We start from the raw sequence: 26073 nt of genomic DNA, 5'->3' as shown, positions 1-26073 counted from the left end.
TCAAAGCACTTTGCCATTTGGACTAGCTTCAATGGAACAATGATGTAGCTAGCCACAGTACTCATTTACACATGGGTCAGTTTAACACATGAAAAATGTTTAAATGGAGCCATTAAATTTAAGCTAAAAAAAGCTTGCATTCAAAATTGTTTATTAAAAATGGACTACTTTTCTAATAAGCTCAAAGATCAAGTTTGAAGTGATAATAATAATAACCTAAGAACAAAGTTGTAAGATTTGAATATGACCCATGTGGATGGCATTGTCTTTTTTTACTGGTAAGAGTATTTCATCACCTTATGGCTAAGAAATTAGTTTCATTCAGAATTCATGATTGTTCTCCCAACAAATATTGCTCTTAAAAACTTTCAGAGGTACATTTAGATTATTAACCAACAAGATTTTTACATTTGTATCAAAATTGAAACTTATATTTTTGTGAACTAAAATCTTAGCAATCAGACCAAACTTTAATGGGTAGTGTGAGATGATATAGACCCACATGTTATGTATCAAACATCATTCAATGATTTGTCATATGCTTTTAAGATCTTATGCTCCTTTTTTCTTTCTGGTTTTCCTTGAATGACATGCTTGGAAGATTTTTCAAGAAAATTGAAAATGTTACTAAAGTTGTCTGATTTCTCGTTATTTTGTGCAACTTAACGAATTCTTAATTTCAAACATGCAATTTTCAAAAAGCACAAAATATGTTTTTGTCTCTTTAATCATATTACTCTTATATGAACAAGAGCACACAATTGGTTAACTCTATTCAATATATTAGAGTTACTCTAACATCTTATTTTGAAGAAATTCAATTAGAACTGAAGCAATACAAATGAGTGAAGAGGGAACAAGAAAACATGTAATTGCGCAAAATGATGAGGGAAGGGAACAAGGAATCTTATGCAACCGAAAGAAAATATGGTAAATAGTGAAAAAAAGTCGGATCAGATGTCCTCAACAGTGTCTCATTCTATGTTTTAAGTCAATCATATATTAATACATAGATAAAATAAAAATTTTAAAAGCAAAAAATAATGAAATAAAGGCTCTGATTGACTTGGAACATGAAGTAAGACATTACCGTTTAAGACATGTGATCTTCATTCACAAAAAGTCATGGTTTTAACTTTTAAGTATGATGACAGTGAGGAAAATCTTACTAACACCACAGTCTCCAATGTTATATGGTCAAACAAATTACAAATTCACACCCTCCCCAATTCCTTGGCCTCCTAAATTCATTATTAAATAAGACTTTGTATTATTGTACATAATATAAAAATGTAAGAGTTCTAAGTATGCCATTATACATTTTTCTAGTGTAAGAACTTATTTTAGTTCCCGAGTCTAACACTTTTAATCATCCTAGTGTTTGAGATTTAATGTGAGAATTGCATAATATCAAAGTTACATGTTTGTAATATCATGGACCAAATTGATTAATATCTAGTATTAATTTTAGATCCAAATGATGTTTAGTAAGAATACATTCACTATTTAGTTGGTAAAATACGTCATAGTTTTATTCTACATGATGTAAGGTGATACAATGTATCCAAATTCAAACAGCATAAGGTACTGTTTTTTATGTGGAGTGAGCTTTGTTGCTGTTGGTGCAAGCTGTAAATTAATAAATATAGGAGTATAGGATTTTGTATTATTGGTACTTATTGATTTGACCAAAAGTCTTTGTACCCCATGTTCTAGTCAAGTGTCCCCACAGCTGCTACTTATGAATAATAATATGGCAGCAAAGGGTCAGTGTCCCCTTAAGAATTGTCTCAAACTTTTGATTATTAGGTTGATATAGTCGATCCTACTTAACAGGATAAAGGTTTGGTTGTTGGTGTTTACTGTCGGTAAATGTAACCTGTAACTTGGAAATATAGGTGAAAGAGGGCATGATAATAATCCTGGTGCAGGTACAGGACAGATTGGAAATTTCAATCACGCACACACATGAATGTGTAGGGTACTAGGGGTGTGACAAAAAGGGTGTTAAGTAAAAAAGCAGTACCAAGCCTGAGAATAAAGTTTTGGTACTTTTAGCTGTGTATATGTGCAGGGTTAGACCTTTTTTCTTTTTGGTACATTACATTGTTTTATGAGTTTGTAATCTAAACCATTTTCTTGTTATGTGTACATGCAGAATGATGAAGGCTCACAATGGACAATGAATGGCTTGAAAACTGAGACAGAATGGTATATGAAATAGAAGGTGGGCAAATATAAACATAAACATGTTACTTATTAGCTGAGTGAAAATAAAATGGGTTGAAGGGTAGGGTACCCTTTGGAATTATTCCAAGAAGTGACTCTTGATGGTAAACTATGTACAACCAAATTAAGTAACCAGTAATGCATAAGATAAGGATAAAGGGTAGTTTGATAGATGTATACCAACCTGTACATGTTCCTAATGAATTCACATGTGGCCAAAGTGGTGCTGTTTTGGACATTAATTTGGTACCCCAAAGTGGCCTATTTTGGAGGAGAAAAAACAAAAAAAACCATACAAAAGATTCTTTCGAGGACATCAATAAGTTATCTTTAATTATTATTAACTCTTAAAAAAGTAATATAAATGTCACCCCCACTTACAAAACAACTTCATGCTATGAAAATTTCAACTATATTCTTTGCAGTTTTTAAGAACAGCAATGCAATTCCACTTTTCTATGCATGTGCAAAGTGCAATTGTGCACTTAGTGCCATGTGATATATTCATAGTAGATAATCATAAATTTAATTTAGTGGCTTTTTATGACTCCAAACCAATTATATGTTGCTTAAAACATTTGAATCCCATAACATAAAGAGAAAAAAAATAGTACTTTCAAAACCCAAATTGTATCTGTAAAAAACGTATTGGAAGACAATATTACATGTGTGTTTTTTAACACATTTGTAACATTACTTATTTATTTATTTATACATGTGTGTTTTCTAACACATTTGTAACATTACTTATTTATTTATTTATACATGTGTTGTTTTTCCAAAAACAAAAAACACATGCATAATATTGTCAATGTCACCCGAATGAAAAACATGTGGTGAGTTTAAATTTAAACTCTCTTAAAAATTGACACAAGGGAATGAGACCAAGAAATGAAGCAAATACCCAAAGAATACCTATTATAAAGAAATCACATATTGGGCTTTCATATATCCATTGTCTAGGCCCATAGTCAAACTAGGAATTGTTCAATACAAAATAATAGTTTGATTTGTGGTCACAAGCTCAAAAAACCCATGAAGTTGATATTCAAAGTTGATTTCAATAAGTTTAAGTTAATATATTTGATCTTGTTTTGTGCTTAATTGTTTATTTGTAATGGTTGTCACTGAGACTATAAATAAATCAATTTGTTTATCTAACACATATTATCTAATCTATAACATGTTAGATTTTTTTCATAAACACACTAAACTTGTATTTTTTTTTAAACGCTTAACATATTATATTTCCCGTCATATAATATAAAAAAAAGGGGACAAAAAGACAAAAAATAAGAGGATATATTTATTTATATTAAACTACTTGTTATGTGGGTGATTTTTTAGTGAAAAAAAATGTAATAACATAAGAGTCTTATATACCGAATTGTATACTTTTCACTTTTAATTATTATTAACTATTTAAAAACTTTTAATTATTACTAACTATTTAAAAAGTTATATAAATGAATGTTGAATATTATATAAACATTTTATTACATTCATATTTTTTGTCCCCTTTTTTATTTTGATGAAATGAAAACCCATTTTCCCCTTTCTCATTCTTTAACCATCACAAATTCATCACCACCCAAAAGCTGAAACCTTTCTCTTTATCCATTCCATCGAGTGCATCATCATTCGATACCCCTAATTTGATTCCGGTAATCAAAGTTCGAAACTTTACCTTGTTTTTCAGTATACCCAGATTTTTATTTCCATTTATTTTTTATCATTCATAATCTATTTTCATTTTTTGAGGTTTCAATTTTCAGTTATGGAAACACTAGGAGATGGGGTTTTTCCTGAAGAGGTGGTTATTCAGATTATGGCTAGGTTACCTGTGAAATCTCTTTTTAGGAGCAAAACCGTGTGTAAACTTTGGTATATGTTGTCTTCAGATAAGTATTTCATTCAATTATACAATGAGGTTTCTAGGAAGAGCCATATGACTCTGGTGGAGATTTCAGATTCATCAGACTCTAAATCTAGCTTAATATGTGTTGATAATTTGCGGGGTGTCTCTGAATTTTCGCTCGATTTCTTGAATGATAGAGTTAAAGTTAGAGCATCTTGCAATGGTTTGCTGTGTTGCTCTAGTATTACTGATAAGGGTGTTCTGTATGTTTGCAATCCGGTGACTCGCAAGTTCAGGTTGCTTCCAAGGAGTAGGGAAAGGCCTGTGACTCGGTTTTATCCGGATGGCGAAGCAACCTTGGTTGGCTTGGCCAGTGATTCGACTTTTGAGAAGTTTAATGTTGTCCTAGCTGGTTGCCATCGCACTTTTGGCCATAGGCCGGATGGAAGATTCATATGTTTGGTGTTTGATTCGGAGTTGAACAAGTGGAGGAAGTTCATGTCGTTCCAAGATGATCATTTTACTCATATGAACAAGAACCAAGTTGTTTTTGTCAATAATGCGCTGCACTGGTTGACTGCTAGCTCTACCTATATACTCGTGCTTGATTTAAGTTGTGACATTTGGAGGAAGAAGCCGTTACCGGATGATTTGGTTTATGGAATGGGAAATAGGATTTATCTCTTAGACTTCAATGGCTGCCTGTCTGTTATTCAAATATCGGAAGCGTGGATGAACATATGGGTGCTAAAAGATTACTGGATAGACGAGTGGCATATGGTTGATAAAGTGAGTCTGAGGTGTATCAGAGGAATGGTGCCAGGCATTTTCCCAATCAGTCAGACAAGTGAGTACGTTTTTCTAGCAACTCATAAGCAAGTTTTGGTGTACCATCGGAGGAGTCGGGTTTGGAAAGAAATGTACACTGTGAAGCATAGCTCTACACTTCCATTATGGTTTTCAGCATATGCATATCGCACCACAATGTTCTCATGTAACTGAGGTGTGGTGGATAGGTTAAGTAACTTTTGTGCATATATTTCTAGTTGCAAGCATTTGATACTCATTTAGCCGTTGTTTTTTGCTGAAGATATATTGTCTTTCGGTTGCAGTCTATTTGTTTTAGAATTATATTGGCTTTGCCATGGAAGTCCCATTGTAGTGCATCACAATGCTCTCTTGTGACTGAGTCGTTATTTCATTAAATAAATTTTGTACGTTTATTTCTAGCTGCAACTGAAAGGCACAATGCTCTAGTGGAAACAACCTCTTTGCTTGCGAGAATAAGGTTGTGTACATCAACCCTCCCCAGACTTCACTAAGTCACTAGGTGAGAGTCTCGTGCATTAGACCGCCTTTATTTCTAGTTGCAAGTATTTGATACTTACTGACATTTTTATTTCCCGAAGATATTGTATGTTTCTGATACTGTACATTATTTATAAAACTATTATATTGGCTTCGCCATGGATGTCTTGTTATGCAGTAACTGTACTAAAATTGGAACATCATCTAATTGATTTCTCTCCTTTCCTACATAAAGTGGGAACAAGGTGAGACTTCTCTATCAAATAAATACAGCAGAGGTGTAATAGTTATATATGCTTATGCTGTTACTGTATAGAAGTAAAATATATACCCCATGGTATTTATCCAGCTATTTATTTATTCTGTTTTATGTTAGCCCTTTATCTTCAAAAGTTAAAAGAGTACAATGTTAAGGCATAGTTAAAAGAGTGGAATTTAATGTCATGCCTTCATTAGGGTCATTTATATACAGCTTGCGCCTTCGTTAGGGTCATTTACATACAGCTTGCGCCTTCATTAGGGTCATTTATATACAGCTTGTTTGATTAACCATAAATTACTTCTGGGTTTGAAATTACTTGTATTCTGCTCTCTATCTCATACACAAACACCTTCTAGGAATAAGTTGAGTTTCTTGTTTGTAGATTTCTATGTACTCCTATTTCTGTGTAAGTATTTAGCATTCTTGCTATACAATAGGTTACACTCTTATGAATATGATGTTCACAACAATTAGTTACTCAACCACATAGTAGCAGATCATTACTGTTTCAGCACTCCTCTGCAACTTCATGTTTGCATATGCTTATGTCATATAAGTCTCACAGAGAATCTCATACTTCTGATATTGGACTCTAGCTTAATGGTAGCGACTTATGAGAATAATGACTATCTGTCCTTGAAGTTATGGGTTCGAGTCGCAGAAAGCTTCCCTTTGTGAGAAATAAAATATTGTAAGAGGTATTTAAGCTGGTGGCTGATAAGCTCAGTAAAAAAATTCAGTACTGGGGTGTTACATTAAAAAAATGAAGGGCACTTTTTTTTAACCAACTCCTAAATAAAACATTGGAAAACTTGTAGGTAATCAAATATGTTTTATACTATCTACCCTCCTTTGTAGTTTCCAAAAGCATTTTATTGTTAGTGATTTTTATCTTTCACCCTTTCTTAAAATCATAGACCTAGAAAACTAACATTTTTTTTTGTACATAGCATATATGCTTTCCTACAGAAAAATAAATTTGATGTTGATGATGATGTTATCTATTTGTAAATCAAAATTCCTCAAAAATAGGCTAGGCCACAGTTTTCTGAATATTGAGAAATTATACCCTCTTGAATATTGAGAAATCAAAATTTGGGAGAGAATCGAATAACCTTTTTTTGTGCCTATGTTTCTTGCTCCATTTAGTGAGTAATATTAAATGGTGTATGATTGTAATCTTATAACATTTTTTAAACAATCAAAAGTATTTTTATTAATCTTATATCGAATATTAAAGTGGTCAGGATAGTGATATGATGATTAATAATTCAACTAGTGATTTACTAACTAAATTATATATAATGACAATCATAATAAATTTATATTATAATTTGCAATACATCAAATTAGTGTAAGGATACAATGATTGGTCATGTTACAAACAAATACATTCAAGTTCTAATCATTAATATGTTGTTTTGAAAGCAAAAAAAAAACATAAGCAAACCGACTTTTGACCAATACCATTCGATATGGTTCATTCGGTTCTAGTACCTATTTTCTAGTTTTGACCGATTTAATTATATAATGTTATAAAACCATATCAATATGAGGTCCCAACTCACCTATTTTCTGGTTCATAAAAAAAGTACACTAGTAACGTCATTTTCTGAAAAGTTACATCAATAATTATATTGGTTTTGTATAAATTTTCACTTGAATCCTGAAAAGAACCAACCTGACACTTTGCCATACCCATATCCACTCTAGCCAACATGCAAAAAAACAGTCACAAATTTATCAAAAATAAATAAATAAATTATAAAAAATAAAATAAAAAAGTTACAAATTTATCAAAAAAAGTGAGAAATTTGTGGTTAGCAAAAATATATATAGATGATAGTTGTTTGTTTGTTCCATTTGTTTTATTGTGGAGCAAGAATTGTGAAAGTGCCAAACAGTCCCTTTGTGATTGTATTGTTAGTGTCTCCTTTCTCTTCTCTCTCTCTTCTCAATTCTGATTCTTAAACACTCTCTCTTTTCTTTTTGGCTTTTTCTACATTTTTGCATACCCAATTCAATTCCAATAACACCCTCTTTATATATTAGGGTTTGCATGCTTAACAACAATAAAAATCATCTCTTTATCTTTTCAATTTTTGCCCTGTGTAACTCAAGGTATGTGTTTTCCGATCATTGCCATTCCTTTTCAATTTCTCCTATTTAATCACCTCGTTGTTGTTACGTTTATTTGACTATTACATAGTTTTTTTATTTTTTGATTTCTTATACGTTCTAGATAAATACTGGGTTTGTTTAGAATTTGGGATTTTAGGGTTTACTGATTAATTGGTTTGGTTATCAGGTGTGAATTTCATTTAGTTAAAGGCTTAACCTTTTTTTGTTTTTGCTTTTTTTTTTGCCTCCACTAATCAGGTTTGATACTAATGGGTTTTGAATTAGCTTAAACTTGGACCCAACCTTTGAGTACATCCTCAAAGCTTTTCATGGCTCGTAAGGGTAACCAGCAGAAGAATGGACTTGAACGTAATGGCTTGAACCACAAAAAAGGGGTTTCTGGTGGTGTTCTTCCCGGCATGAAAGGTCATGCTAAAGGAGGGAAGGTTTTCCCTGGAGAAGAACTTGGTAATGGCGACAGTGTTTCGCAGAATGCAGGAGAAAATACTAGTCATGGTCATGATAATAACATCAAGAAGAAAGATGAGAAGTTTTCTAGGAAAGAGGATTCATTGTCTTCTGGAAGTAATTCATCGGATGGCAATTTGAATTCTGAATTTTCGATGCATGATCAAAATGATACTTTGCCTAGAATTAATCAATGTCAGCAGAGTATAAAGAGTGGTTTGAGCTGCTTACTGAATGGTTTGCAAAGCGTGGTAGAAAATGGAGAGCTTGCTGATAATTTGATTGTCAGGAGATTCAGGTTATCAGTATTTTCCATCTTAGCAGCTGCTACCGAGTGGCTTAACAGGAAGAAACCTTTGTTTGTATCTCTTATGACTGTTGTTTTTAAAGCTTGGGATAATCTGAGAATGAAAGTTAGGCAGGCATACCCCGTTGTTCTGACATGGCTCATGCATTTTGGAAACATACTGCTTCTTTTATCGGTGTTTTGGTTGGACTGTGCCGTTCGGGGTGTTGGTTCAGTTCTACGGATGGGAACTGCAGCCTTCTTCTCCGTTGTATGGTGCAGCGTGTTCTCAGTGATTGGTATGATAGGGATGCTCAAGTTTCTTGTTGTCCTGGTAGGCCCTGGTCACAAGTATTATTGTCTCTTATTTTAATAGAGTTAATCTGATGAGAAAATCTCGGTTACCTGTTCTCTAATTAATATGATTATGATTAATTCAGTTTTATTTTGTTATATTTTCCCCATTATGTGCCTGCAGCATTTGCATTCAAGTATTCTTTGTTGGCTAATCACCAAATTCTGCATTTAACTACCTAAAAGCTCAATAAAAGAATGTCCGTCAAATAGTTTGATTTAAAATATATCTGATTGACCTGCTTTTTAATTGTTCAATAATTGTATTTCTGTTGGTTTTCATTTCACTATCACAAGATTGTACACATTGGATGCCTCCTTTATCTCCTCTCTTATGATTTGTTCTTTGTGTATATATTTATTCTATTTCGTTCTCAAACTAGATCTTGTATTTTTTCTCCTTTCCAAATGCTAACTAGTTTTTGTAATTGATTAGGGCCTGGCTGCCTTTATTGGATTTTTCGTTGGGCTCACCCTTGCAGTTTTGGTAGCCGCAATCCTTGGAGTTGTTATCTTATGGTTTTATGGTAGCTTTTGGACAACAGCGTTTTTCATCATTCTCGGAGGTGATTTGTTTCCCTTTCTGTGTTACTTTGATCCCCTCTTATCGGGCATGTCTTACAAGTGTGGAGATATGTATAAAAAGTTAGATATATGTACTTGATGTCTTTTGTAGCCAAACTTCCTAATCCTTTGACTTTATTTGAAATTCAGGATTGGCATTTTTGTTAAGTCGTGAACGTGTAGCACTACTGATCACCACTGTGTACTCTGTCTATTCTGCTTGGCTGTACCTTGGTTGGCTTGGTTTGCTGTTGGCTTTTAATTTAGCTTTTATATCAAGTGATGTTCTGATATTCTTACTCAAGAAAAACATAGACCAACAGGGTAGGTCCAATCCTTTTGAGCAAAGAGCTGGAATGAATGGCCAACCGGGTTTCTTTAATGATGAGCCCACACAGGCTTCTTTCTCTGAAAGTGGACCAGGACCATCAGCAGATCGTAATGCTGGAGTCCCTTCGACTAGCGGGACTGATTCTGAGATTTCTGAAGATGAAGTTGTCCGTTTGTTGAACTGCTCTGATCACTATTCAGCAATGGGCTTTACACGCTATCAAGATATAGATGTTTCAATACTGAAGCGGGAATATAGGAAGAAGGTTAGTGTCATTTTCTGATGTCATTATTTGCACAACTATGTTAAATATTTTACGAGTCTTGTGTAAGAGTTTGCTCTGTTGGGAGCTATGGTATCGGTGGTTTATATTTTAGTTGCTACAGAGTGAAAGTTGATTTTTTCCACAACTTCACTATCAACTTTTTGAAGCTTGTAGTTGTTGTTTCATGATAATTATCCTCATTCTTTATGAGCTGTTTTCATCGATTATTAGGCAATGTTGGTGCATCCAGATAAAAATATGGGTAATGAAAAAGCCGCAGAAGCCTTTAAGAAACTCCAAAATGCATACGAGGTATGGTTTTTGATGTTTTTGCTCACCTTTAAAATCACGAGAAAATCCTTCCCTAATATTTTCGGCGTGGTTCTATTTTTTTTCAGATTCTAATGGATTCCTTGAAGCGAAAAGCATATGATGATGAGCTAAGGAGAGAAGAGCTTTTGAGTGTATTTCGAAGATTTCGTAATGATTCCCACAAGGTATTGTTATTTATGCATTTTCCCAGCTGTCGTATAGTGAGAATTACACAAAAATTATATTTTACCGTTTTTTGATTCTTGCCTAGTACTCACTTGATGAGTAGATCACCAAGTTCAAGTCATTGGTCCTTGCAAAACATCATGTGACAAGTCGTTCGAAACTAAATGAAGCAAATTACTGCTTCACTCCCTTCAAATCACGTGGCTTCTTTGTATTTTTTTCTTATTTGAGATACTTTGTAGAGTTTTACTGTAACTTAAAAAGTTAGAAAATTATGAAAATTGTATTTATCTATTATTAAATTACTTTATTATACCTTTTATGTGGAATTATGGACATAACATGTCATATCTGTACCTTAGTTTTTAGAAATTTGTCAACTAGTAGTATATCCATGCAACTCATGCATCTATTTTTCTTTATCTCTAAGGTGCTGTTTGCCATGCCTTTTTTTCTTAAGACATTTTTGTGCACTCTGAATTTTCCAGATTCCAGACCATTTTGAGAACCTGATAATGTATTTTTTTTATTTCATGTATTATTCTTTTGTAGCCGACCACACCTTGTGGGCATAGTCTTTAGCTGTTGTTTGTATTATTCTCTTGTCTAACTTTAGCTCTCGGTGCAACTGAATTGTCAGAATGGTAGGCATGGATTCTTTTCTTCAGGATTTGCGCAGTCAGATGCAGATGGTGAGGACCCGTTTGGTGATTCAAGGCGAATAGTGTGTAAAAAGTGTGGCGGCTTTCATGTCTGGATACACACTAGGAAACAAAAGTCTAGGGCGAGATGGTGCCAGGTTTCCCCACTTTCCTTTTTCCCTTCTTTTTCTCTTAATGAAGTTTAGGTAGCATGCATAATCTTTAGTTGGCTAGACATATTACATCTTTAGAAGGTATTTGCCAGCATTTACCATGCTTTCTTTAATGAGAAAGCATTTCTTGCACCTGGCATGGCACTAACACTTTTCGGTGGGGTTTTCTGTTTGAAAGGATTGCCAAGATTTTCATCAAGCCAAGGATGGTGATGGATGGGTTGAACAATCTTCACAACCATTTCTTTTTGGCTTAATGCAGAAGGTATTAATCAAATTTTAGTAATTAAAATTCTTCTTATAGAGAACATTTTCATCAAGCCGTGTCATATTTGCATGCAATATGAAATCAGCATATGATTTTGCTTAATATTTAAATTGTTTTTATCTTTAGGTAGATGCTCCTTCTGCATTTGTGTGTGCTGATAGCAAGATATATGATGCCACCGAATGGTATATATGCCAGGTAATTTAGTTCTTTATTTCCATGTTTTGACCTTCTGTTTTAATATTTTAGCTATTATATATATAATCTTTTATGGAGATTAAAGATGCCATAAGTCATTAACAATGAACACATTTATTGCAGGGTATGAGATGTCCAGCAAACACTCATAAGCCGAGTTTCCACGTGAACACGAGTTTAATGTCCAAGCATAATCCTGGCAAAGGAACTAGTTCAGGTCAAAGAGGTGGGTGGATGCCACCGTCTAATATGGAAGAAAGCATGACCGAGGAAGAATTATTCGAGTGGTTACAGAATGCAGCACAGGCAGGCGCCTTTGACAATTTTGGTGCCGGCACTGCAGCAGAGAACCCATCTCCCAAATCTGGAAATGGGATGAAAAATCCTGGGAGCAGCAGTGGAAGTGGCAGCAAGAAAAAGAAAAAAGGGAAAAAATGGTAATAAATAGAATGATGTTTTATTGTTTAGGCTGTGTATTATTGCCTTGAAAAAGCATATACAAGTTTCAGAATAGCTATATATTATTATAAAGAAGCCCCAAATAGAGTTGGAGCCCCCATTGTACAGCCTCATTTTTCCCAATGTTTGTTTATTTTTTGGCTTCTTTTGTTCAGCTTTAGAATGGTTGGTTTGGCAATGTTTCCTTCTGAGCTTGATTTTTTGAATACTACCAAAGGTATCCCCTCATCCTTTTGTATAAGTAACTAATCTCATTCGGGATGCGTGACTGCCACTCCCAACAAATGTCGCTCACATGAATCAAATTATTGACCTTTTGATCACTCTGAGGATCTAGTGAGACCTTACACTACTAGACCAACACTTTGATTAAATATGCAAATTTTGAACCGTGAGGACGAGTTTTTTGGAGTTAGCTCACCCTCGTGGGATCGCCGTCCTTTGTCCTAGCAAGGATGTAGTTATTAAAGAATGGTTTAGATGAAAAATTCATGCAGGATGGAATGTTTTCATGGGATATGGCAAAGGGTAGAAAATCATATTTAGCTGCAATTTTAGTAACATTGGACCATATAATATGAAGTTACTTTTTCTTCTTCCAAAAATGGAAAATGATATAAAATGAAGAGGGAAGGGAATAGAATAAGGCATAAAGCATTTGTGCCTTGTTTGAATTCCAGCACTCAGTGTCTTATATAACTTGGTAAAGATGTTCACAACTCAAAACTAATAAGATTTTGACACACTAGTACTAAATTATTATTCTGCTTTTTAATACTTAATTTCAGATTTTTCATAATTCTATCATAATAGTAGATTTGTAAGACTAACTCATCATGACTTAATTTCATATGTAGTTAAATATTATTTTAATTAGATCAATTTTATAATTATGATATTCTATTTTTATAAATATTTTCTTTCCAAAAGGCTTACCGAAACAAAAATAAAAATAAATGTGTATAATATGTAGCCAATAACGTAAAAAACGTAGATTTAAGCATAAAGGAAGAGAATGTTCATTGATTTCAATATTTTGTATAAAGGTAAAAATATTTAATATATTATTTATTATTAATATTATATATAAAAGAGTATACGAGTAAGGAGAATGTTTGCAAAAGGATTGGGTTCTACAATCAGGCATAGTCTTAACATGAGTTTCTTAATTTAAAGACTCAAGTTAACAAAGTCATATTTTGAAAAATACACAATCTTAAGGAGAATCTACTATTAAGAAAATTCATAACATTGTCTTAAGACATTTTATATGATTCTAATGGATCTGGGTACCATAAAAAATTCCCATTTGATTTCTATCCATTTTTTAAAAACATTGTTGGTTATCTTGGATATTAATGCCTCTTATACTTATTATAAATTTATAATGCATTATTTAAATGTTTTGATTTTTTTTTGCAAGGTGTTTACAAATAATATATCATTTTTTTCCTATTTACCTTTGTTAATAATTTTTTTGTTTTGAATAAATCAATAGTTAATATATATAGTGTTATTATATTAGGAGCCCATATGTAAAACTTATTTTTTTCCCACTCATTTTAGGATTCCTTCCACAAAGTTGATATTTTATTTTGTCAAAAAATGGAATTGAAATCTGAAGGAAAGATATTTATTGCAAAAAAAATATTACACCCTCAACAAATTTATATCCTTTGTGTTTTATAATCTATTATAATATAATGAGTGTAGTAAGAAATGAAATATAAATCCATGAAATAGTTATAAACATTATTATTTAACTCATCTCTTTTCTCTCGATGCTGAAGGGTTCTTCTTATCTCCTTCCCAATCTTCCAAGAACAACAATGATTACATTCAACTCCATTACTTTCAATTACAATCCATGTTTCTCTTTCACTAATTTCTACCCTTCATCACTTCCACTTTCTCTTCAAATTAAGCCCTCAAAATCACTTTCATTAATTGTGAATGCTCGGAAGAAAAACAACACAGATGATAGCCATAGCTCTGTACCCAAACCTGATGAGTCCACTGGATTCTTCCCTGAAGCTGTTCTTCTTAAAAAGGTTACTTTTTCCACTTACCCATTATTTGATTTTCTTCTTTTTTACTCGGTTTAGTTTAGATTTTTTCGTTTGGTGTATGTTTTTATGGGTTTGGTTATGGGAATAAGATACCCTTTTGAAAATTCGTTCATGTTAGACTTATATCTGTAGGGTGTGTTTGGAAGAGCTTATTTGAGTTTATGAGAACAACTTCTATAAAAAAAATTATAGCTTTTCTTAAGAAGTTGTGCAGTGGAAGTTATGAAAATATGTTCTTTTCAGCTTATTTGAAAACAATTTAGTTAATAAGTGCTTAATAAGTTCTTTACCCAAATGCACCGTTAGAGTTAGATTGCACACATTGACACAAGAAGGAAATAAATGGCATTAGTTATTGGCTTATTGCATCATTGGTGTGTGTGTGTTGTTTGTAGAATTAGAGTTTTAGTTGACTCTATTTTGTTCTTTATGAGACGAATTTTTATCATTGATATTGAACTTGGGTTTTGTGATTTCGATTTTCAGAGGACAGTTGAGGAAGATGGTAAGACTCTTCCGGAGTTTGAAGATGATGATGAAAGTGAGTGGTCATACTTCTGTTATTAGATCTGTTCTTTTTGCTTTCGTGTCTTTGAAGGGGTAAATTGTTCTGAATTAGTGTACCGAGATTATTTTTATATTTCTCATATTTCCATTTTGATTTGCAGGACAACTCTTTGAATCACTGATGCTTGATGTCGAAACTGACTTGAATGTGGAACTGAGTATGTAGATTTTTTTCTCCTCTCTACTGGCTACAAGAATCAGTAGTCCTTTTCTTTTGCTGATAGTTAAAACGGATAAGAAAAGATATTTTCGGTGTTGTCACTCCTCGAACCCTTATAAATGAAGCCGTGATGCTAATCTCTAATAAAAGGGGATATCTATTTCCCAATCATTGTCTAAATCTCATGGAGCACGTTAAGCGCTCTTTCTCACAATATTCTGCTTCTTCACCTGTGCAGTGCGCCACTATGAGGTTATGTACTTAATTCATGAGAAACACGCAGAAGAGGTTGCTGCTGTCAATGAGAAAATTCAAGGTAATCTTTCACTCTACTTCCGTATGTTTTTCCAATTAACTCTAAATAAATTTTTGTATGATCTGCATCTGCCAAAAGTTAACAAATCATGGTTGGTAATAGTATCCTCTGATGCCTTATCTGAACTTTCGTGACGGTTTTAATTCTTTTTCATATTCATTCAATAGGAAGAGTGGGCTACGATTTTTTTTGCACAATATATACTTTATCCCGAGGCAATATTAGGAGTCGTTTAGTCTATATGTTCCAAGGAATTGGTGGTGGTTATAAGTAAGTTGTTGAAACACAAGAACAAATTGTCTTCTCTTCAAATTGGATGTATGATTTCAGCTTCAAACGAAAAATTGTTATTTCGATTCTTTAGTAATTTCCTAGAGAGTGGGAAGTGGATACAGCAATTGCCGGATCTGAAGTGGTTATTTGAAGAGTTCTAAAAAGGTGTTGTGAACTTGCAATATACAGATTAACAGAACATCTTTTACCTTTATAATGAAAACTTGCTTCTGATTACTTTTCTGAAAATTTTGCGAACACTTTGCAGAATTTTTGAGGGAGAAGAAAGGCAGGGTGTGGAGACTCAATGATTGGGGTATGAGAAAGCTGGCTTACAAGATACAGAAAGCGAAAAGTGCTCACTATATGCTGATGAACTTTGAGTTGGAGGCGAAATCTATCAACGACTTCAAGACTCTATTGGACAAAGATGAACGAGTAATCAGACATCTCGTAATGAAGAGGGACGAGGCAATCACCGAAGACTGTCCTCCTCCTCCGTTGTTTTCGGGAAGTGCCGATGATTCTGATGACGAAGATTATGAAGACTGGGATGATGATGACGAAGAGATGGATGACTATGATGATGATGAGGAGGACGGAATCATTGTTGTAGAGGGCGATGACGATGACACGGATTCTAGAGATGATACTTCGGCTTATGTTAGACAGCCAGAAAGAACAAAGTGAAGGGCTGAGAATTAAGTTATAACATTGATTCTTTTTGTTCCTTGGTTTTCATAGGAAATGCAGAGAGTTCTTAACACATTAGCTATAGATACTTGAAGATCTTAGTAATTAGGATATTGTTTGCAGAAATTATTAAATCCTAAGATGTCTTTTTCTGTAATGATTCATGTTAAGCATATCAATGTTTTCTTTCCAAAACTAATGTCATAAACCGATTGCAAAATAATTAGAAAATATAAGGATTAGAATAAAAAAAGATCAAGGATCAAAATCAAAATTCAAGCATTTGTAGGGAGTAATAATATATTTAACCTTATTAAAAAATCTCAACATTTTACAATACTCAATGTTTTCAAATCTTTAATTTCAATCTCATGAGCATGTGATCAAAATAGTGTTGCATCGGTTGAGTTCTATACACTATTTAACTATAAGTTTACAACATCTAGTAATATAAGGTCCGTTAGATATTTAGGATGACAATAAAGTTATGAGTTTGATTTCTAAGACTGATACACTTATTGGGAGGGACAATTACACACCTTGAAATAAATTAGTTTCTTACCTAGAATGAGGATATCATTAATAGTACAAAAAACTATGGATCTACATCATTTTCAAGAAAATTAAACAATTTCACACTATTTTTATCTTTTAACAATTAATATTTAATATTCACTCCAAATTTAAATGATAATTAAATTATGCCCCGTTCCCTTATATAAGCTGATTTATGATTAGCTAATTAAATGTTTATTGAATAGGATTTATCTTATTAGAAATATGTTGAAAGGAACAATTTTATAAAATAATATTTGGTAAGATTTTCATAAGCTTAAATAAAGGAAGAAGAACGTGAAAGGTTGAGAAGTTTTGAATTACGAAGAAGAGTGGCGCGTGTGATTCAACAACCTGAAACTTGAACAAACCCAATTACGATGTTAGTTGTTTTTCTGAATCCATATTCTCCAATTTTCTCTTCAATTCCTTTATCAATTGTTTTATACTGTTCGATCTGATTGATTTCACAATAAATTCGCAATTTTCGATTCAATCAACTAAACCGGCTTTCTCATTATTTCATGTTGAGTTCAATTATTAATTTCTATGGTTTTGATTAGGTTTCAGTTCTTGCATCGTGTTGAAATTTGAACATTGGTGTTTGTGAATAACGAGAGTGCTTGAGGTAGAACTTTGGAGTTTGATTCTCTATTTTTTAGCGTTGAACTTCAAATCATGAATCCTAGTTGTTTTTATAAATCAATTATTTTATTTATTTATTTATTTACTTTCATAGCCATTTGTATATGTTCTCTGCTTTTATGCTATTAAACTTTCTGTAGTTTAGAAATTAAGAATATCCTTAGTTTGGGAATTTTGGAAGTTATTTTTGTGGCGTTCAGGACTTCAATGTTTGTGTGTGACAAGTAACCTACTTTGTAGTGATCTCACTGACTATTCCCTTTGAAATTATCTGTTATTAACCATGGCATAGTTGTTCTGGATATTTATTTAAAAATAATGGCATGATTTGTTTTGATAAAAATCATTCAATTCTGTTTCCCTATGCAGAAACATATCATCAAATTAGACGAGGCGGATATTATGGCTGGACATTTTGAGTCAGGCTCATCAGAGAAGAAATCAAGCAACGGGTTGAATGAGTTGCTGACTTTAAATGCTGAGAATTTGCAAAGCAACATGAAAATAATATATTACAGGTTTGATTTGACCAAACATAGATTTAATACTATTTTAAATAGATTCATATGTCTAGGAACATTCATATGGTTTTCTCCCTTTATTTCATTACCAGCTTATGGAACAGTTGAACCTTAAGTCATTTGGGTGGTGGTTTCGTACAGATGACATTGTATTATTCTATCTGCATGAAACAATCACCTCAGTGCATGACTACATTAGATGTATATATAAATTAATCAGTCTTAGAGATGGAGGGAAAAGGGTGTTGCCGTGTGGAAAAAAGAAAGAAAGAAAGAAATGAAGCAACTGTTTAATGCTGTCTAAGGCTTATAATCAAAAAAATTATTTGCCTCTTGCAGCCGAACATTTTTGTCTATAATTGGCGGAGTTGTTGCTGGAATTTTGGGGTTTACAGGCTTGAAAGGATTTGTCTTTTATATTCTTCTCATGGCAGTCACTTCAATTGGGCTTCTAGCCAAAGCAAAATTTTCAATCCATACTTACTTTGACTCCTGGAATCGAGTGCTGCTTGATGGCTTTCTCAGTGGTCTAATGGTAAGTTTTTTAATGTTCAATTCATCTTTCTTTCGCCATTTTAACTTATATTTTCAGCATTTCAATTCATCTTTGCTATTAATTATATATTTTCAGCATTTTAACTTTTCTTTTTTAAACTTCTGCAGTCGTTCGTGCTTTTCTGGACGTATCCTTCTCTTGTAAAATATTTGGTGGAGTATGACTGCATATTTAATTTAATTCAATCCAACACCATAAAAATATTTTAAAAACGTAGTACTAGTAAGCTACCATCTAGGAGTAATGGAGTAAGTTTTTCTAAGTTGCACCAGAACTTAATTCACAAATATGAAAATTATTTTCGGGTGGGTGGGCATTTGAGTAAATTTCCTAAATTCAAGTTGTATTAAAAGTAAGTACTTGCAAATATTCTGAATAAACCGGTGGAAATTTTAAGAAGATGCTCATGAGCAACCATTGCCAAGTCCATTCGATATGTGCTATTGGTTGTCTGAACTTGTTGGTTCAGATTAGTTGCATCCTACTTAAACACGGCCTAACAAAATTTACTTCCTGTATCTATATCTCTTGTGCTGAAACTCTTGCTATTATGATGTGTTTCTTTGACAAAATAAAGCTTTGCATATGACATTGTTCATATATTCTGATCACCTGATGGAGGGAATGTGCAAATGTATCAAGATATGCAGTTTTGGCTTCTGTTGCTGCTATTGATGCTTAGCTTGCCGGAAGCATTTACACTCTTGAGTTATTAGTTAGCTCTTTCATGACGTTCCAGTTTTTAAACTTTGTAAGCTTTGCTTCAGTAGATTATCTGTTTTGTAGTATTTCAAATAGAATTTCAAGTGGGAAAGACCCACATTGACTTCTCTTTTATATGGCTGTCAAATTGGTAGCTAGTAGGTTGTTCTTGAAGTTTGCTTTGTGATATATATGGATGTTGCCAATTTTAGTTTATAATTCTAGAAAGCTGTAGTAGCTCCGAATTTAGAAAATATGGTAGAATCGTGCCTTAGTTGGTTTGGATATGTGGGGAGGGAACCGGTAGAAGCTCTAGTAAGGAGAGTAGATCTAATGGAGGTTAGTCTAATTCCTAGAGGAAGAGAGAGGTCAAGAAAAATCATAGACGAAACGATTATGACAGATTTATAGACCAATGCTTTGTCAATTAACAAGAGTACTACTACTATTCAATGAGTAACAAGAGTACTACTACTATTACTAATCACATCCACCAGCTTCTGCACAAAGCCATTTCTATCACCTAAGGGTGACTAAGTTGAGCCTGAGAATTTTGATTCACAAGTTCTCACTGGTAAACCCATAATGTGTAATCAATGTTCTCTTAATTAAACCCTTCTTTGGGAACTAAAGAAATAAGAGAGGCAAGGGAAAGACACCACCATTGTTTTGCCATTAAGATAAAAAGCCTATGATTGGATGTAATAGATCAATATTTATTTTTACTTTTCGTAGATCAAGAAAGAATCATAAACCTTAAAACCAGCACCAAAGACAGATTCTAAAAAATATTCATAATTGGCACTGTCATGTACTACTACTCTCTTAGAAATTTCAGCTGCTAGCTACTTCTAGACCTATTATTTCGTCTACAAGAAACAATGTTAAATAAACTCTATAGTCTTATTGGGAGTGTTCATATCGTAGTAGCAAACAAAAAATAGAAAATAGAAAGAAATGAAGCATGATCCTTCCACTATCTCCAATGTTCTTCACCTTTACAGCTAGTGAAAGAACAACCCAGAAAATTGTCACAATCGTAAATTCATAATTAATCAGAAATATACTGATAATCAGATCTCAGGTGCTTTTCTTTGCTGTAGGTATGATTTTACTATTATAGTTATTAATAATGATGAAAAGATGAAGAAAAAGAGTTTATTAAACCAAATAAACCCTAAATGTGCAAATTGGCTTAAATTATATATAATATCTTATTATGTATTTAAACTCTTAAAATTTATATACAAAAATATTCAATTATCTAATACTATATCATTCTGAGTTTGACTAACATTAGTTTATAAGTAATTAAGCATGAATTGAAGTTCAGCTTCTCTATCATAAGAAGAAAGATAAAAAGTAAAAAGAAATGGGAATTGAACCCGACGTGAATCGAACACGCAACCTTCTGATCTGGAGTCAGACGCGCTACCATTGCGCCACGGATCCACAACTGATTGTTTCATGTTAAAACAAGTATCTATTACTATTGTCAATAATGAAGTTATGGCCAATTACTTGAGAGACAAATACTTTAAAAAACGAAGAAAAATATAATTTTTAATGACACTTTTACTTTCTAATTACAATAACATTACATTTTTGGCATTCAAAGAAGGAAAAACATGTATTTGCATCTCAATTAATTGATAGGATCGAACAAGGATCCTACGTGTGAGCAAAGTGTGCATGACGATTAAGGTAACAGAAACAGTTGGAAAAAGAAAGTGAAAAGAACAGAAAAGACGAAGAACACAAAAAGACCATTCTGAACTGTGAATTCTGAAACTCAACAATATTCTTATCTGGGACACTCTCATCACTAAACCACTTACTTGGTAGTATTCAATTTTTCCTTTCTTTTTAGAAATTCCCATAACGCAAGAATCACTTTTTTATTTTAATCTTTTTTTTTTACTTTTCTGTCAGTCAAATTTCAAAAGTGATTTATTAATTTTCAGAGATTTTGCAAAGTTCTATGGAGTTGGAATCTTACCCTTTTTACCAAATCCCAAGTGGCTTAGTTTTTGATCCGCCACCACCTTTTCCGGTGATCAACCATTCTCTGCCGCCACCGCCACCATCAGGGTTGCTGCTTCCATTCCATTTCAACCCATCTCTGTTTTTTGATATGGATCACCAAAGGACTATGTCTCTAATTCAGGTGAACCCATTTTCTTTAATTTTTTCTTGTTTTTGGGTTTTTATATTATTGAAGTTGGTGCCTTTTTTAATTTTTATTTGTGGGTTTGATTCAACCATGTGCAGTTTGTGAATGATGAAGGACTTGTTCCTTCACAAGAAGAAGAAGATAAAAGGAAGAAGACTATTCATAAGCTTAAAAAGGTTTCTTCTGCAACAATTTTCTATTTTCCCTTAACTTCTTATGTTTTTCTGCTGTGACACTTCGAATGTTGCTGTTTCTTTTTTATTTTTCTTGTTTTTTGTTTTGTTAAAGATCAATAAAATTGTGTGTTTTCCTTGACATTTTCATATTTCTGATTCTGAGAGCTGTTTAGATAAGTCTTTTCTTGTTTCATTATACATGATACATGATAGTCTGATGCCATGTCACTTTGATATTTGTCAGTATGAACAAAAAAACCAAGAAATTTATCATTGTTTTAAGAAAGGTTCCAAGATTTGTAGTAAAAAGGTTGTTCTCTTGTGTAAGTTTTATCACTAATGTAAATTCACTTGCATAATTTTTTAAAGGCATGTGTAACTTTGTTCATACAAAATGTGTTTTTTTTTTTAAATTACACAAATTAGTGAAGTTATTTTTGTGATTACAATTAAAATTACACTAGAAACTATCACGTAGCTATAAATATTGTGCAAATTTTTTATCACAGCGATGATAACTTCCAAACTTTCGTATCCTTGCAAGGAAAAACCATACTGTGAGCACAATAATCGTGTGTTCCAACTCTCTGCCATTAATTTTTAAGTTAGTGTCCTAAAATTTATGCAAGTTTATTTCAAATCAGTGGTAGAGATCCTTCTTGGAGGAGCATGCTAGAATTTTTCACTTAGGACATCCCCATATTTAAAAATTATTATATCATTTACAAAATTATTTATAAGATAAATTTTAAATTGATATAGTATATAAATATGTAGAAAGAATATACATAATTAAACAGGCCGATCCAGCAGGTTCGAAAGGTTTTTGGAAAGTCTTGACTTAACCCCTTACGTGCATTTTAATATCTTTTTATGCAACTTGTAGTACAGTCTTGATGGTATTGTTCTTCCATTAGCAATCTTTCACTTCTACTCGTTACACTATGCATCATAGTATTTACTTGATTTTGCACATCACTTGGCAGATTGTGTATTCTTGGATCAAGAGGGTTGCATGGAAGCACCAATTACCGAAACACCAGATTGCTGTTACTTCTGCCACCATTTTGACGTATGGATCTTATGGCCTTGGAGTAAGTGCCTCCTTTATTAGTTCTTCTTTGTAGCACTTGGCTTTTCTTGGTCTATAAGCTAAAGAATTTACGAAGTTAAGATATCTCTTAATCCCTTTTATGACGGTTCAATCTTGTGGATAAGTCTAAAGGTTGTTTATTTTTTCTTCTTAACTTTGAATTATGTCCAGGTTCACAGCCAAGAGTCTGATATTGATGCTTTGTGTGTTGCTCCTTTCTTTGTCAATATTGCAGTGAGTTAATTGTATTTCTCTTCTTACTTATCATTGCTGTTTTGATTATATAATATTAGTTTCAATATTTATGGAATATGACATATACAGGAAGACGTTTTTGTTGTTCTGCACAACATGCTTAAGAACAGACCTGAAGTGTCGGAGATTCAATGTGTCAAGAGTGCAAAAGTCCCCTTAATTCGATTAAAATTTGATGGAATTTCCATTGATCTCCCGTACGCACGACTTAGAGTACTATATGTTCCTGAGGTCAGTATGATCAAAACATAATGAAGTTGTCAAATTTGAAATTTCATTAGAATAAAGTTTTGACTACTGTATGCGTGGAGACTTTCAATTTAAGATCATTCATGCTCGAAACTTCTTCAAAATGATGTCATTGGCGCATCGAGTTTGCATTCACATTATGTTTTAATGGCAGAACTCTATATATTTTATATTCATCTGAACTTGTTTATTAAGTAATTATTTCGCTGATCCTGTTAATTATCCTACAGAATGTTGACATACTAAACCCATTTTTTATGAGGAGTATTGACGATACCAGCTGGAAATGCTTGTCTGGTGTACGTGCAAATAAGTGCATTCTTCAGCTAGTTCCAAATGTTGAGGTATTATGCATGTCAATCTTTTCTGTTCTTAAAAGGATTATATTCATAAACAATCTTTTGGATGGTACAAATTATTCAAAAATATATCAACTCTTGTTGTTCTTGTTTTTGAGGATGGCTAGTACCTCCCTTTTTCTTTGGTTCTATGCTCGTGGGACAGGGAGCGACCTCAACCTTGTCTTGCTTCATAGGTCTTGTGCAATGTGGTTTTGTGATCTCTCCTTATACGCAAAACTTATGTATTTCAGAAATTCCAATCTATGCTACGAATTCTTAAATTTTGGGCAAAAAGAAGAGGATTGTATGGAGCTGTAAGTGCATTTTGTTTTCAAGTAACGTTTACTACTAGAACTTGCTTTGTGCATGAAATCAACATATATGGCTTATTGAAACAACATTTTCATTTGCAGCTACTTGGTTATTTGGGAGGAATTCATTTGGCAATTCTTGCAGCTTATGTTTGTCAAATGCATCCCGATGCCACTTTAAATACTCTAATTATGAACTTCTTCCGAACATTTGCATTTTGGCACTGGCCTAAACCAGTGTCGCTGCAGGAAGGAATGTTGCAAGCATCTGTAGATGCTATCGAACCACGTCCATTTTCCCTTATGCCTATTTTGTTGCCATCTACATCTAATTCTTATGAGTATTGCCATTCAAATATAACTAATAGCACATGCTACCGGATCAAGTCTGAGTTTATACGTGGACATAATATGACAAAGGTACGTTTTGTTGTTTAAGTTAGGTTCATTCTTCAACTTTTGTTCAGATCCACTTAATTACAAATTCACAATGCTCTGTATATTGCACTGATTTTCTGTTTTTGCTTGGAAACGTAGTTGAAGTTGATGCTCCTATTTTTTCCCGAATGATTTTTTGCTCATATATTTTATTTGGCTGCCTTGAAGGATCTGTTAAAGCCAGACTTCATTTGGGATAATGTATTTCAGCCTTTTCCATACTCCAAAAGATATTCCAAATTTGTCAAGATTTACCTCTCCGCGTCTGATCAGTGTGGACTTGGAAACTGGGTTGGTTTGGTGAAATCACGCTTCCGTGGTCTTTTTGTCATTGTAAGTTTTGAAAATGGTAAATCTAGTTATGTTTACTTGCACAGTAAAATATTTGTATCACAATGTTGAAGAATTGACTATGGTTACCCTTTATTCACTTCAATCACTCTAGAATAGCATTTTCCTATTTATTTGTTCATTTTTCCGTGACGCTGTATGAATTATAACTATGTAAAATATTACATACTTGGACTTTCATGGTAATAGTTAGAAAAAGAGATAAGAAGCAAATTTAGGCACAATCTATTCAAGGCGTGAGCAAGCACTTTCAAGATTTTAATTCCTCTCACACGAACATAGCTTGCATATTTATGGAATACAAATGCCCTTTTCTGTCGTGATTTTAATCTCATGTTTGGGAACTTCACTCTACGATTAAAAGAAAGCAGCCAAGTGCACAAGGCTCCCACTCCAGTCTGCAGCCTTACCTTACCCCACAAGCGGAGAGGCTGCTTTCAGGATTTAGACCTGTAACCTTATAATCACTAAGCAACAACCTTAACGTTGCGCCAACTCACCCTCTTAACTTAACTCTATGATAAAGAGGAATTGATCATGTTTTTCAACCATTTTGTCACGTGGTTTTGTTGCAGCTGGAGGAACTCCAAGGTTTTTGTGACCCTAACCCGACAGAATATGTTGAGAATGAGAAAGGTGAGCCAAATGTAGTGTTCTACTGGGGCTTGCATCCCGGAGATAAGAATAGCTTGTTGGACATAGAGTTAATAGAGGGAGAGTTCATGAAGATCATTGTCAATGGCTATGAAGGTTCTCATGGGATGATGAAGTTGTCCATCATGATAGCTTCTCAGCTTCCAAAGAATGCTCAGTTTGATGATCCAACTATGAAAGTGAGTGATAATGATAACAAAAGGAGTCCAGTGAACTCACAGCACCAGCATCAGCATCAGCATCAGCATCATCCACATTTCCTTGTTTGCCAAATAGAACCTAGTGGTGAGGTTCAGCACTTGAGTTTTGGTGGCTAGATTTATTGACTATAGCCTTGTGTTGTTGTATAGTAGAGTTTAGTGGTACAGTAGAAACAAGGAGTCAAAATTAGATGGGTTTAGGAAATATATTGGAGGGGGAAATGTAAAGTGAATAAAACATCTTTTTTTTGTTTACAAAAGATAGTGTTTAGACAAAGGAATGATTAGTTGGAAAGTGATGATAGTTATTTTTGCATCTATATTGTAGTCAATAATCCACATACTATTTTATTTGTTTGGGAATAGTGGTTATTGTCTTATGCATGGTATATAGTGTGAAAACTCAATAGAAACAAAAAAGAACATGTTTTATAAAATGATGATGGCCCAATGTACAGAACTCCCTTATCACTAAGTTAAGTAGTTAACTAT

At 33.2% G+C, this 26073-nt stretch overlaps 5 protein-coding genes and 1 non-coding gene across 8 annotated transcripts; 5 read left to right on the top strand and 1 right to left on the bottom strand.

The window, feature by feature from the left end:
• LOC109330376 (F-box protein At5g49610-like) lies at positions 3734-5554 on the top strand. The gene is made up of 2 exons (XM_019564558.1): positions 3734-3893; positions 3991-5554. The coding sequence occupies exon 2, from the start codon at positions 4007-4009 to the stop codon at positions 5087-5089; it is 1083 nt and encodes a 360-aa protein (XP_019420103.1). The 5' UTR covers positions 3734-3893; positions 3991-4006; the 3' UTR covers positions 5090-5554.
• LOC109329739 lies at positions 7570-12396 on the top strand. The gene is made up of 10 exons (XM_019563513.1): positions 7570-7778; positions 8037-8866; positions 9323-9452; positions 9601-10046; positions 10278-10358; positions 10445-10543; positions 11185-11343; positions 11537-11623; positions 11753-11824; positions 11948-12396. Exons 2-10 carry the CDS (start codon positions 8108-8110, stop codon positions 12263-12265), a joined length of 2151 nt encoding a protein of 716 aa, XP_019419058.1. The 5' UTR covers positions 7570-7778; positions 8037-8107; the 3' UTR covers positions 12266-12396.
• Positions 14031-16522, top strand: LOC109329741. The gene is made up of 5 exons (XM_019563517.1): positions 14031-14334; positions 14839-14893; positions 15021-15077; positions 15318-15395; positions 15937-16522. The coding sequence occupies exons 1-5, from the start codon at positions 14065-14067 to the stop codon at positions 16356-16358; spliced, it is 882 nt and encodes a 293-aa protein (XP_019419062.1). The 5' UTR covers positions 14031-14064; the 3' UTR covers positions 16359-16522.
• On the top strand, positions 17158-19557 carry LOC109329743 (ER membrane protein complex subunit 6-like). 2 transcript variants are annotated; one of them, XM_019563520.1, is made up of 5 exons: positions 17158-17298; positions 17931-18079; positions 18422-18617; positions 18746-18765; positions 19216-19557. In XM_019563520.1, the coding sequence occupies exons 2-5, from the start codon at positions 17964-17966 to the stop codon at positions 19244-19246; spliced, it is 363 nt and encodes a 120-aa protein (XP_019419065.1). In that variant the 5' UTR covers positions 17158-17298; positions 17931-17963; the 3' UTR covers positions 19247-19557. The 2 variants fall into 2 exon arrangements, with proteins under 2 accessions (XP_019419065.1, XP_019419066.1); XM_019563521.1 differs by lacking the exon at positions 17158-17298 and adding an exon at positions 17481-17544.
• TRNAW-CCA lies at positions 20721-20792 on the bottom strand. Its single transcript has one exon. It is a non-coding gene; the product is annotated as a tRNA-Trp (tRNA).
• On the top strand, positions 21079-25814 carry LOC109329740 (nuclear poly(A) polymerase 3-like). Of its 2 annotated transcripts, XM_019563515.1 has the most exons (11): positions 21079-21181; positions 21305-21507; positions 21612-21689; positions 22676-22783; positions 22954-23016; positions 23107-23268; positions 23517-23630; positions 23879-23941; positions 24041-24358; positions 24545-24709; positions 25303-25814. In XM_019563515.1, the coding sequence occupies exons 2-11, from the start codon at positions 21322-21324 to the stop codon at positions 25696-25698; spliced, it is 1653 nt and encodes a 550-aa protein (XP_019419060.1). In that variant the 5' UTR covers positions 21079-21181; positions 21305-21321; the 3' UTR covers positions 25699-25814. The 2 variants fall into 2 exon arrangements, with proteins under 2 accessions (XP_019419060.1, XP_019419059.1); XM_019563514.1 differs by lacking the exon at positions 21079-21181 and having other exon boundaries at positions 21218-21507.

The sequence above is a fragment of the Lupinus angustifolius genome, chromosome LG16 (assembly GCF_001865875.1).
Source record: "Lupinus angustifolius cultivar Tanjil chromosome LG16, LupAngTanjil_v1.0, whole genome shotgun sequence".
Lineage (NCBI taxonomy): Eukaryota > Viridiplantae > Streptophyta > Magnoliopsida > Fabales > Fabaceae > Lupinus > Lupinus angustifolius.
The sequence above is the reverse complement of the archived record's forward strand: the minus strand, read 5'-3'. Positions and strand labels throughout refer to the sequence as shown.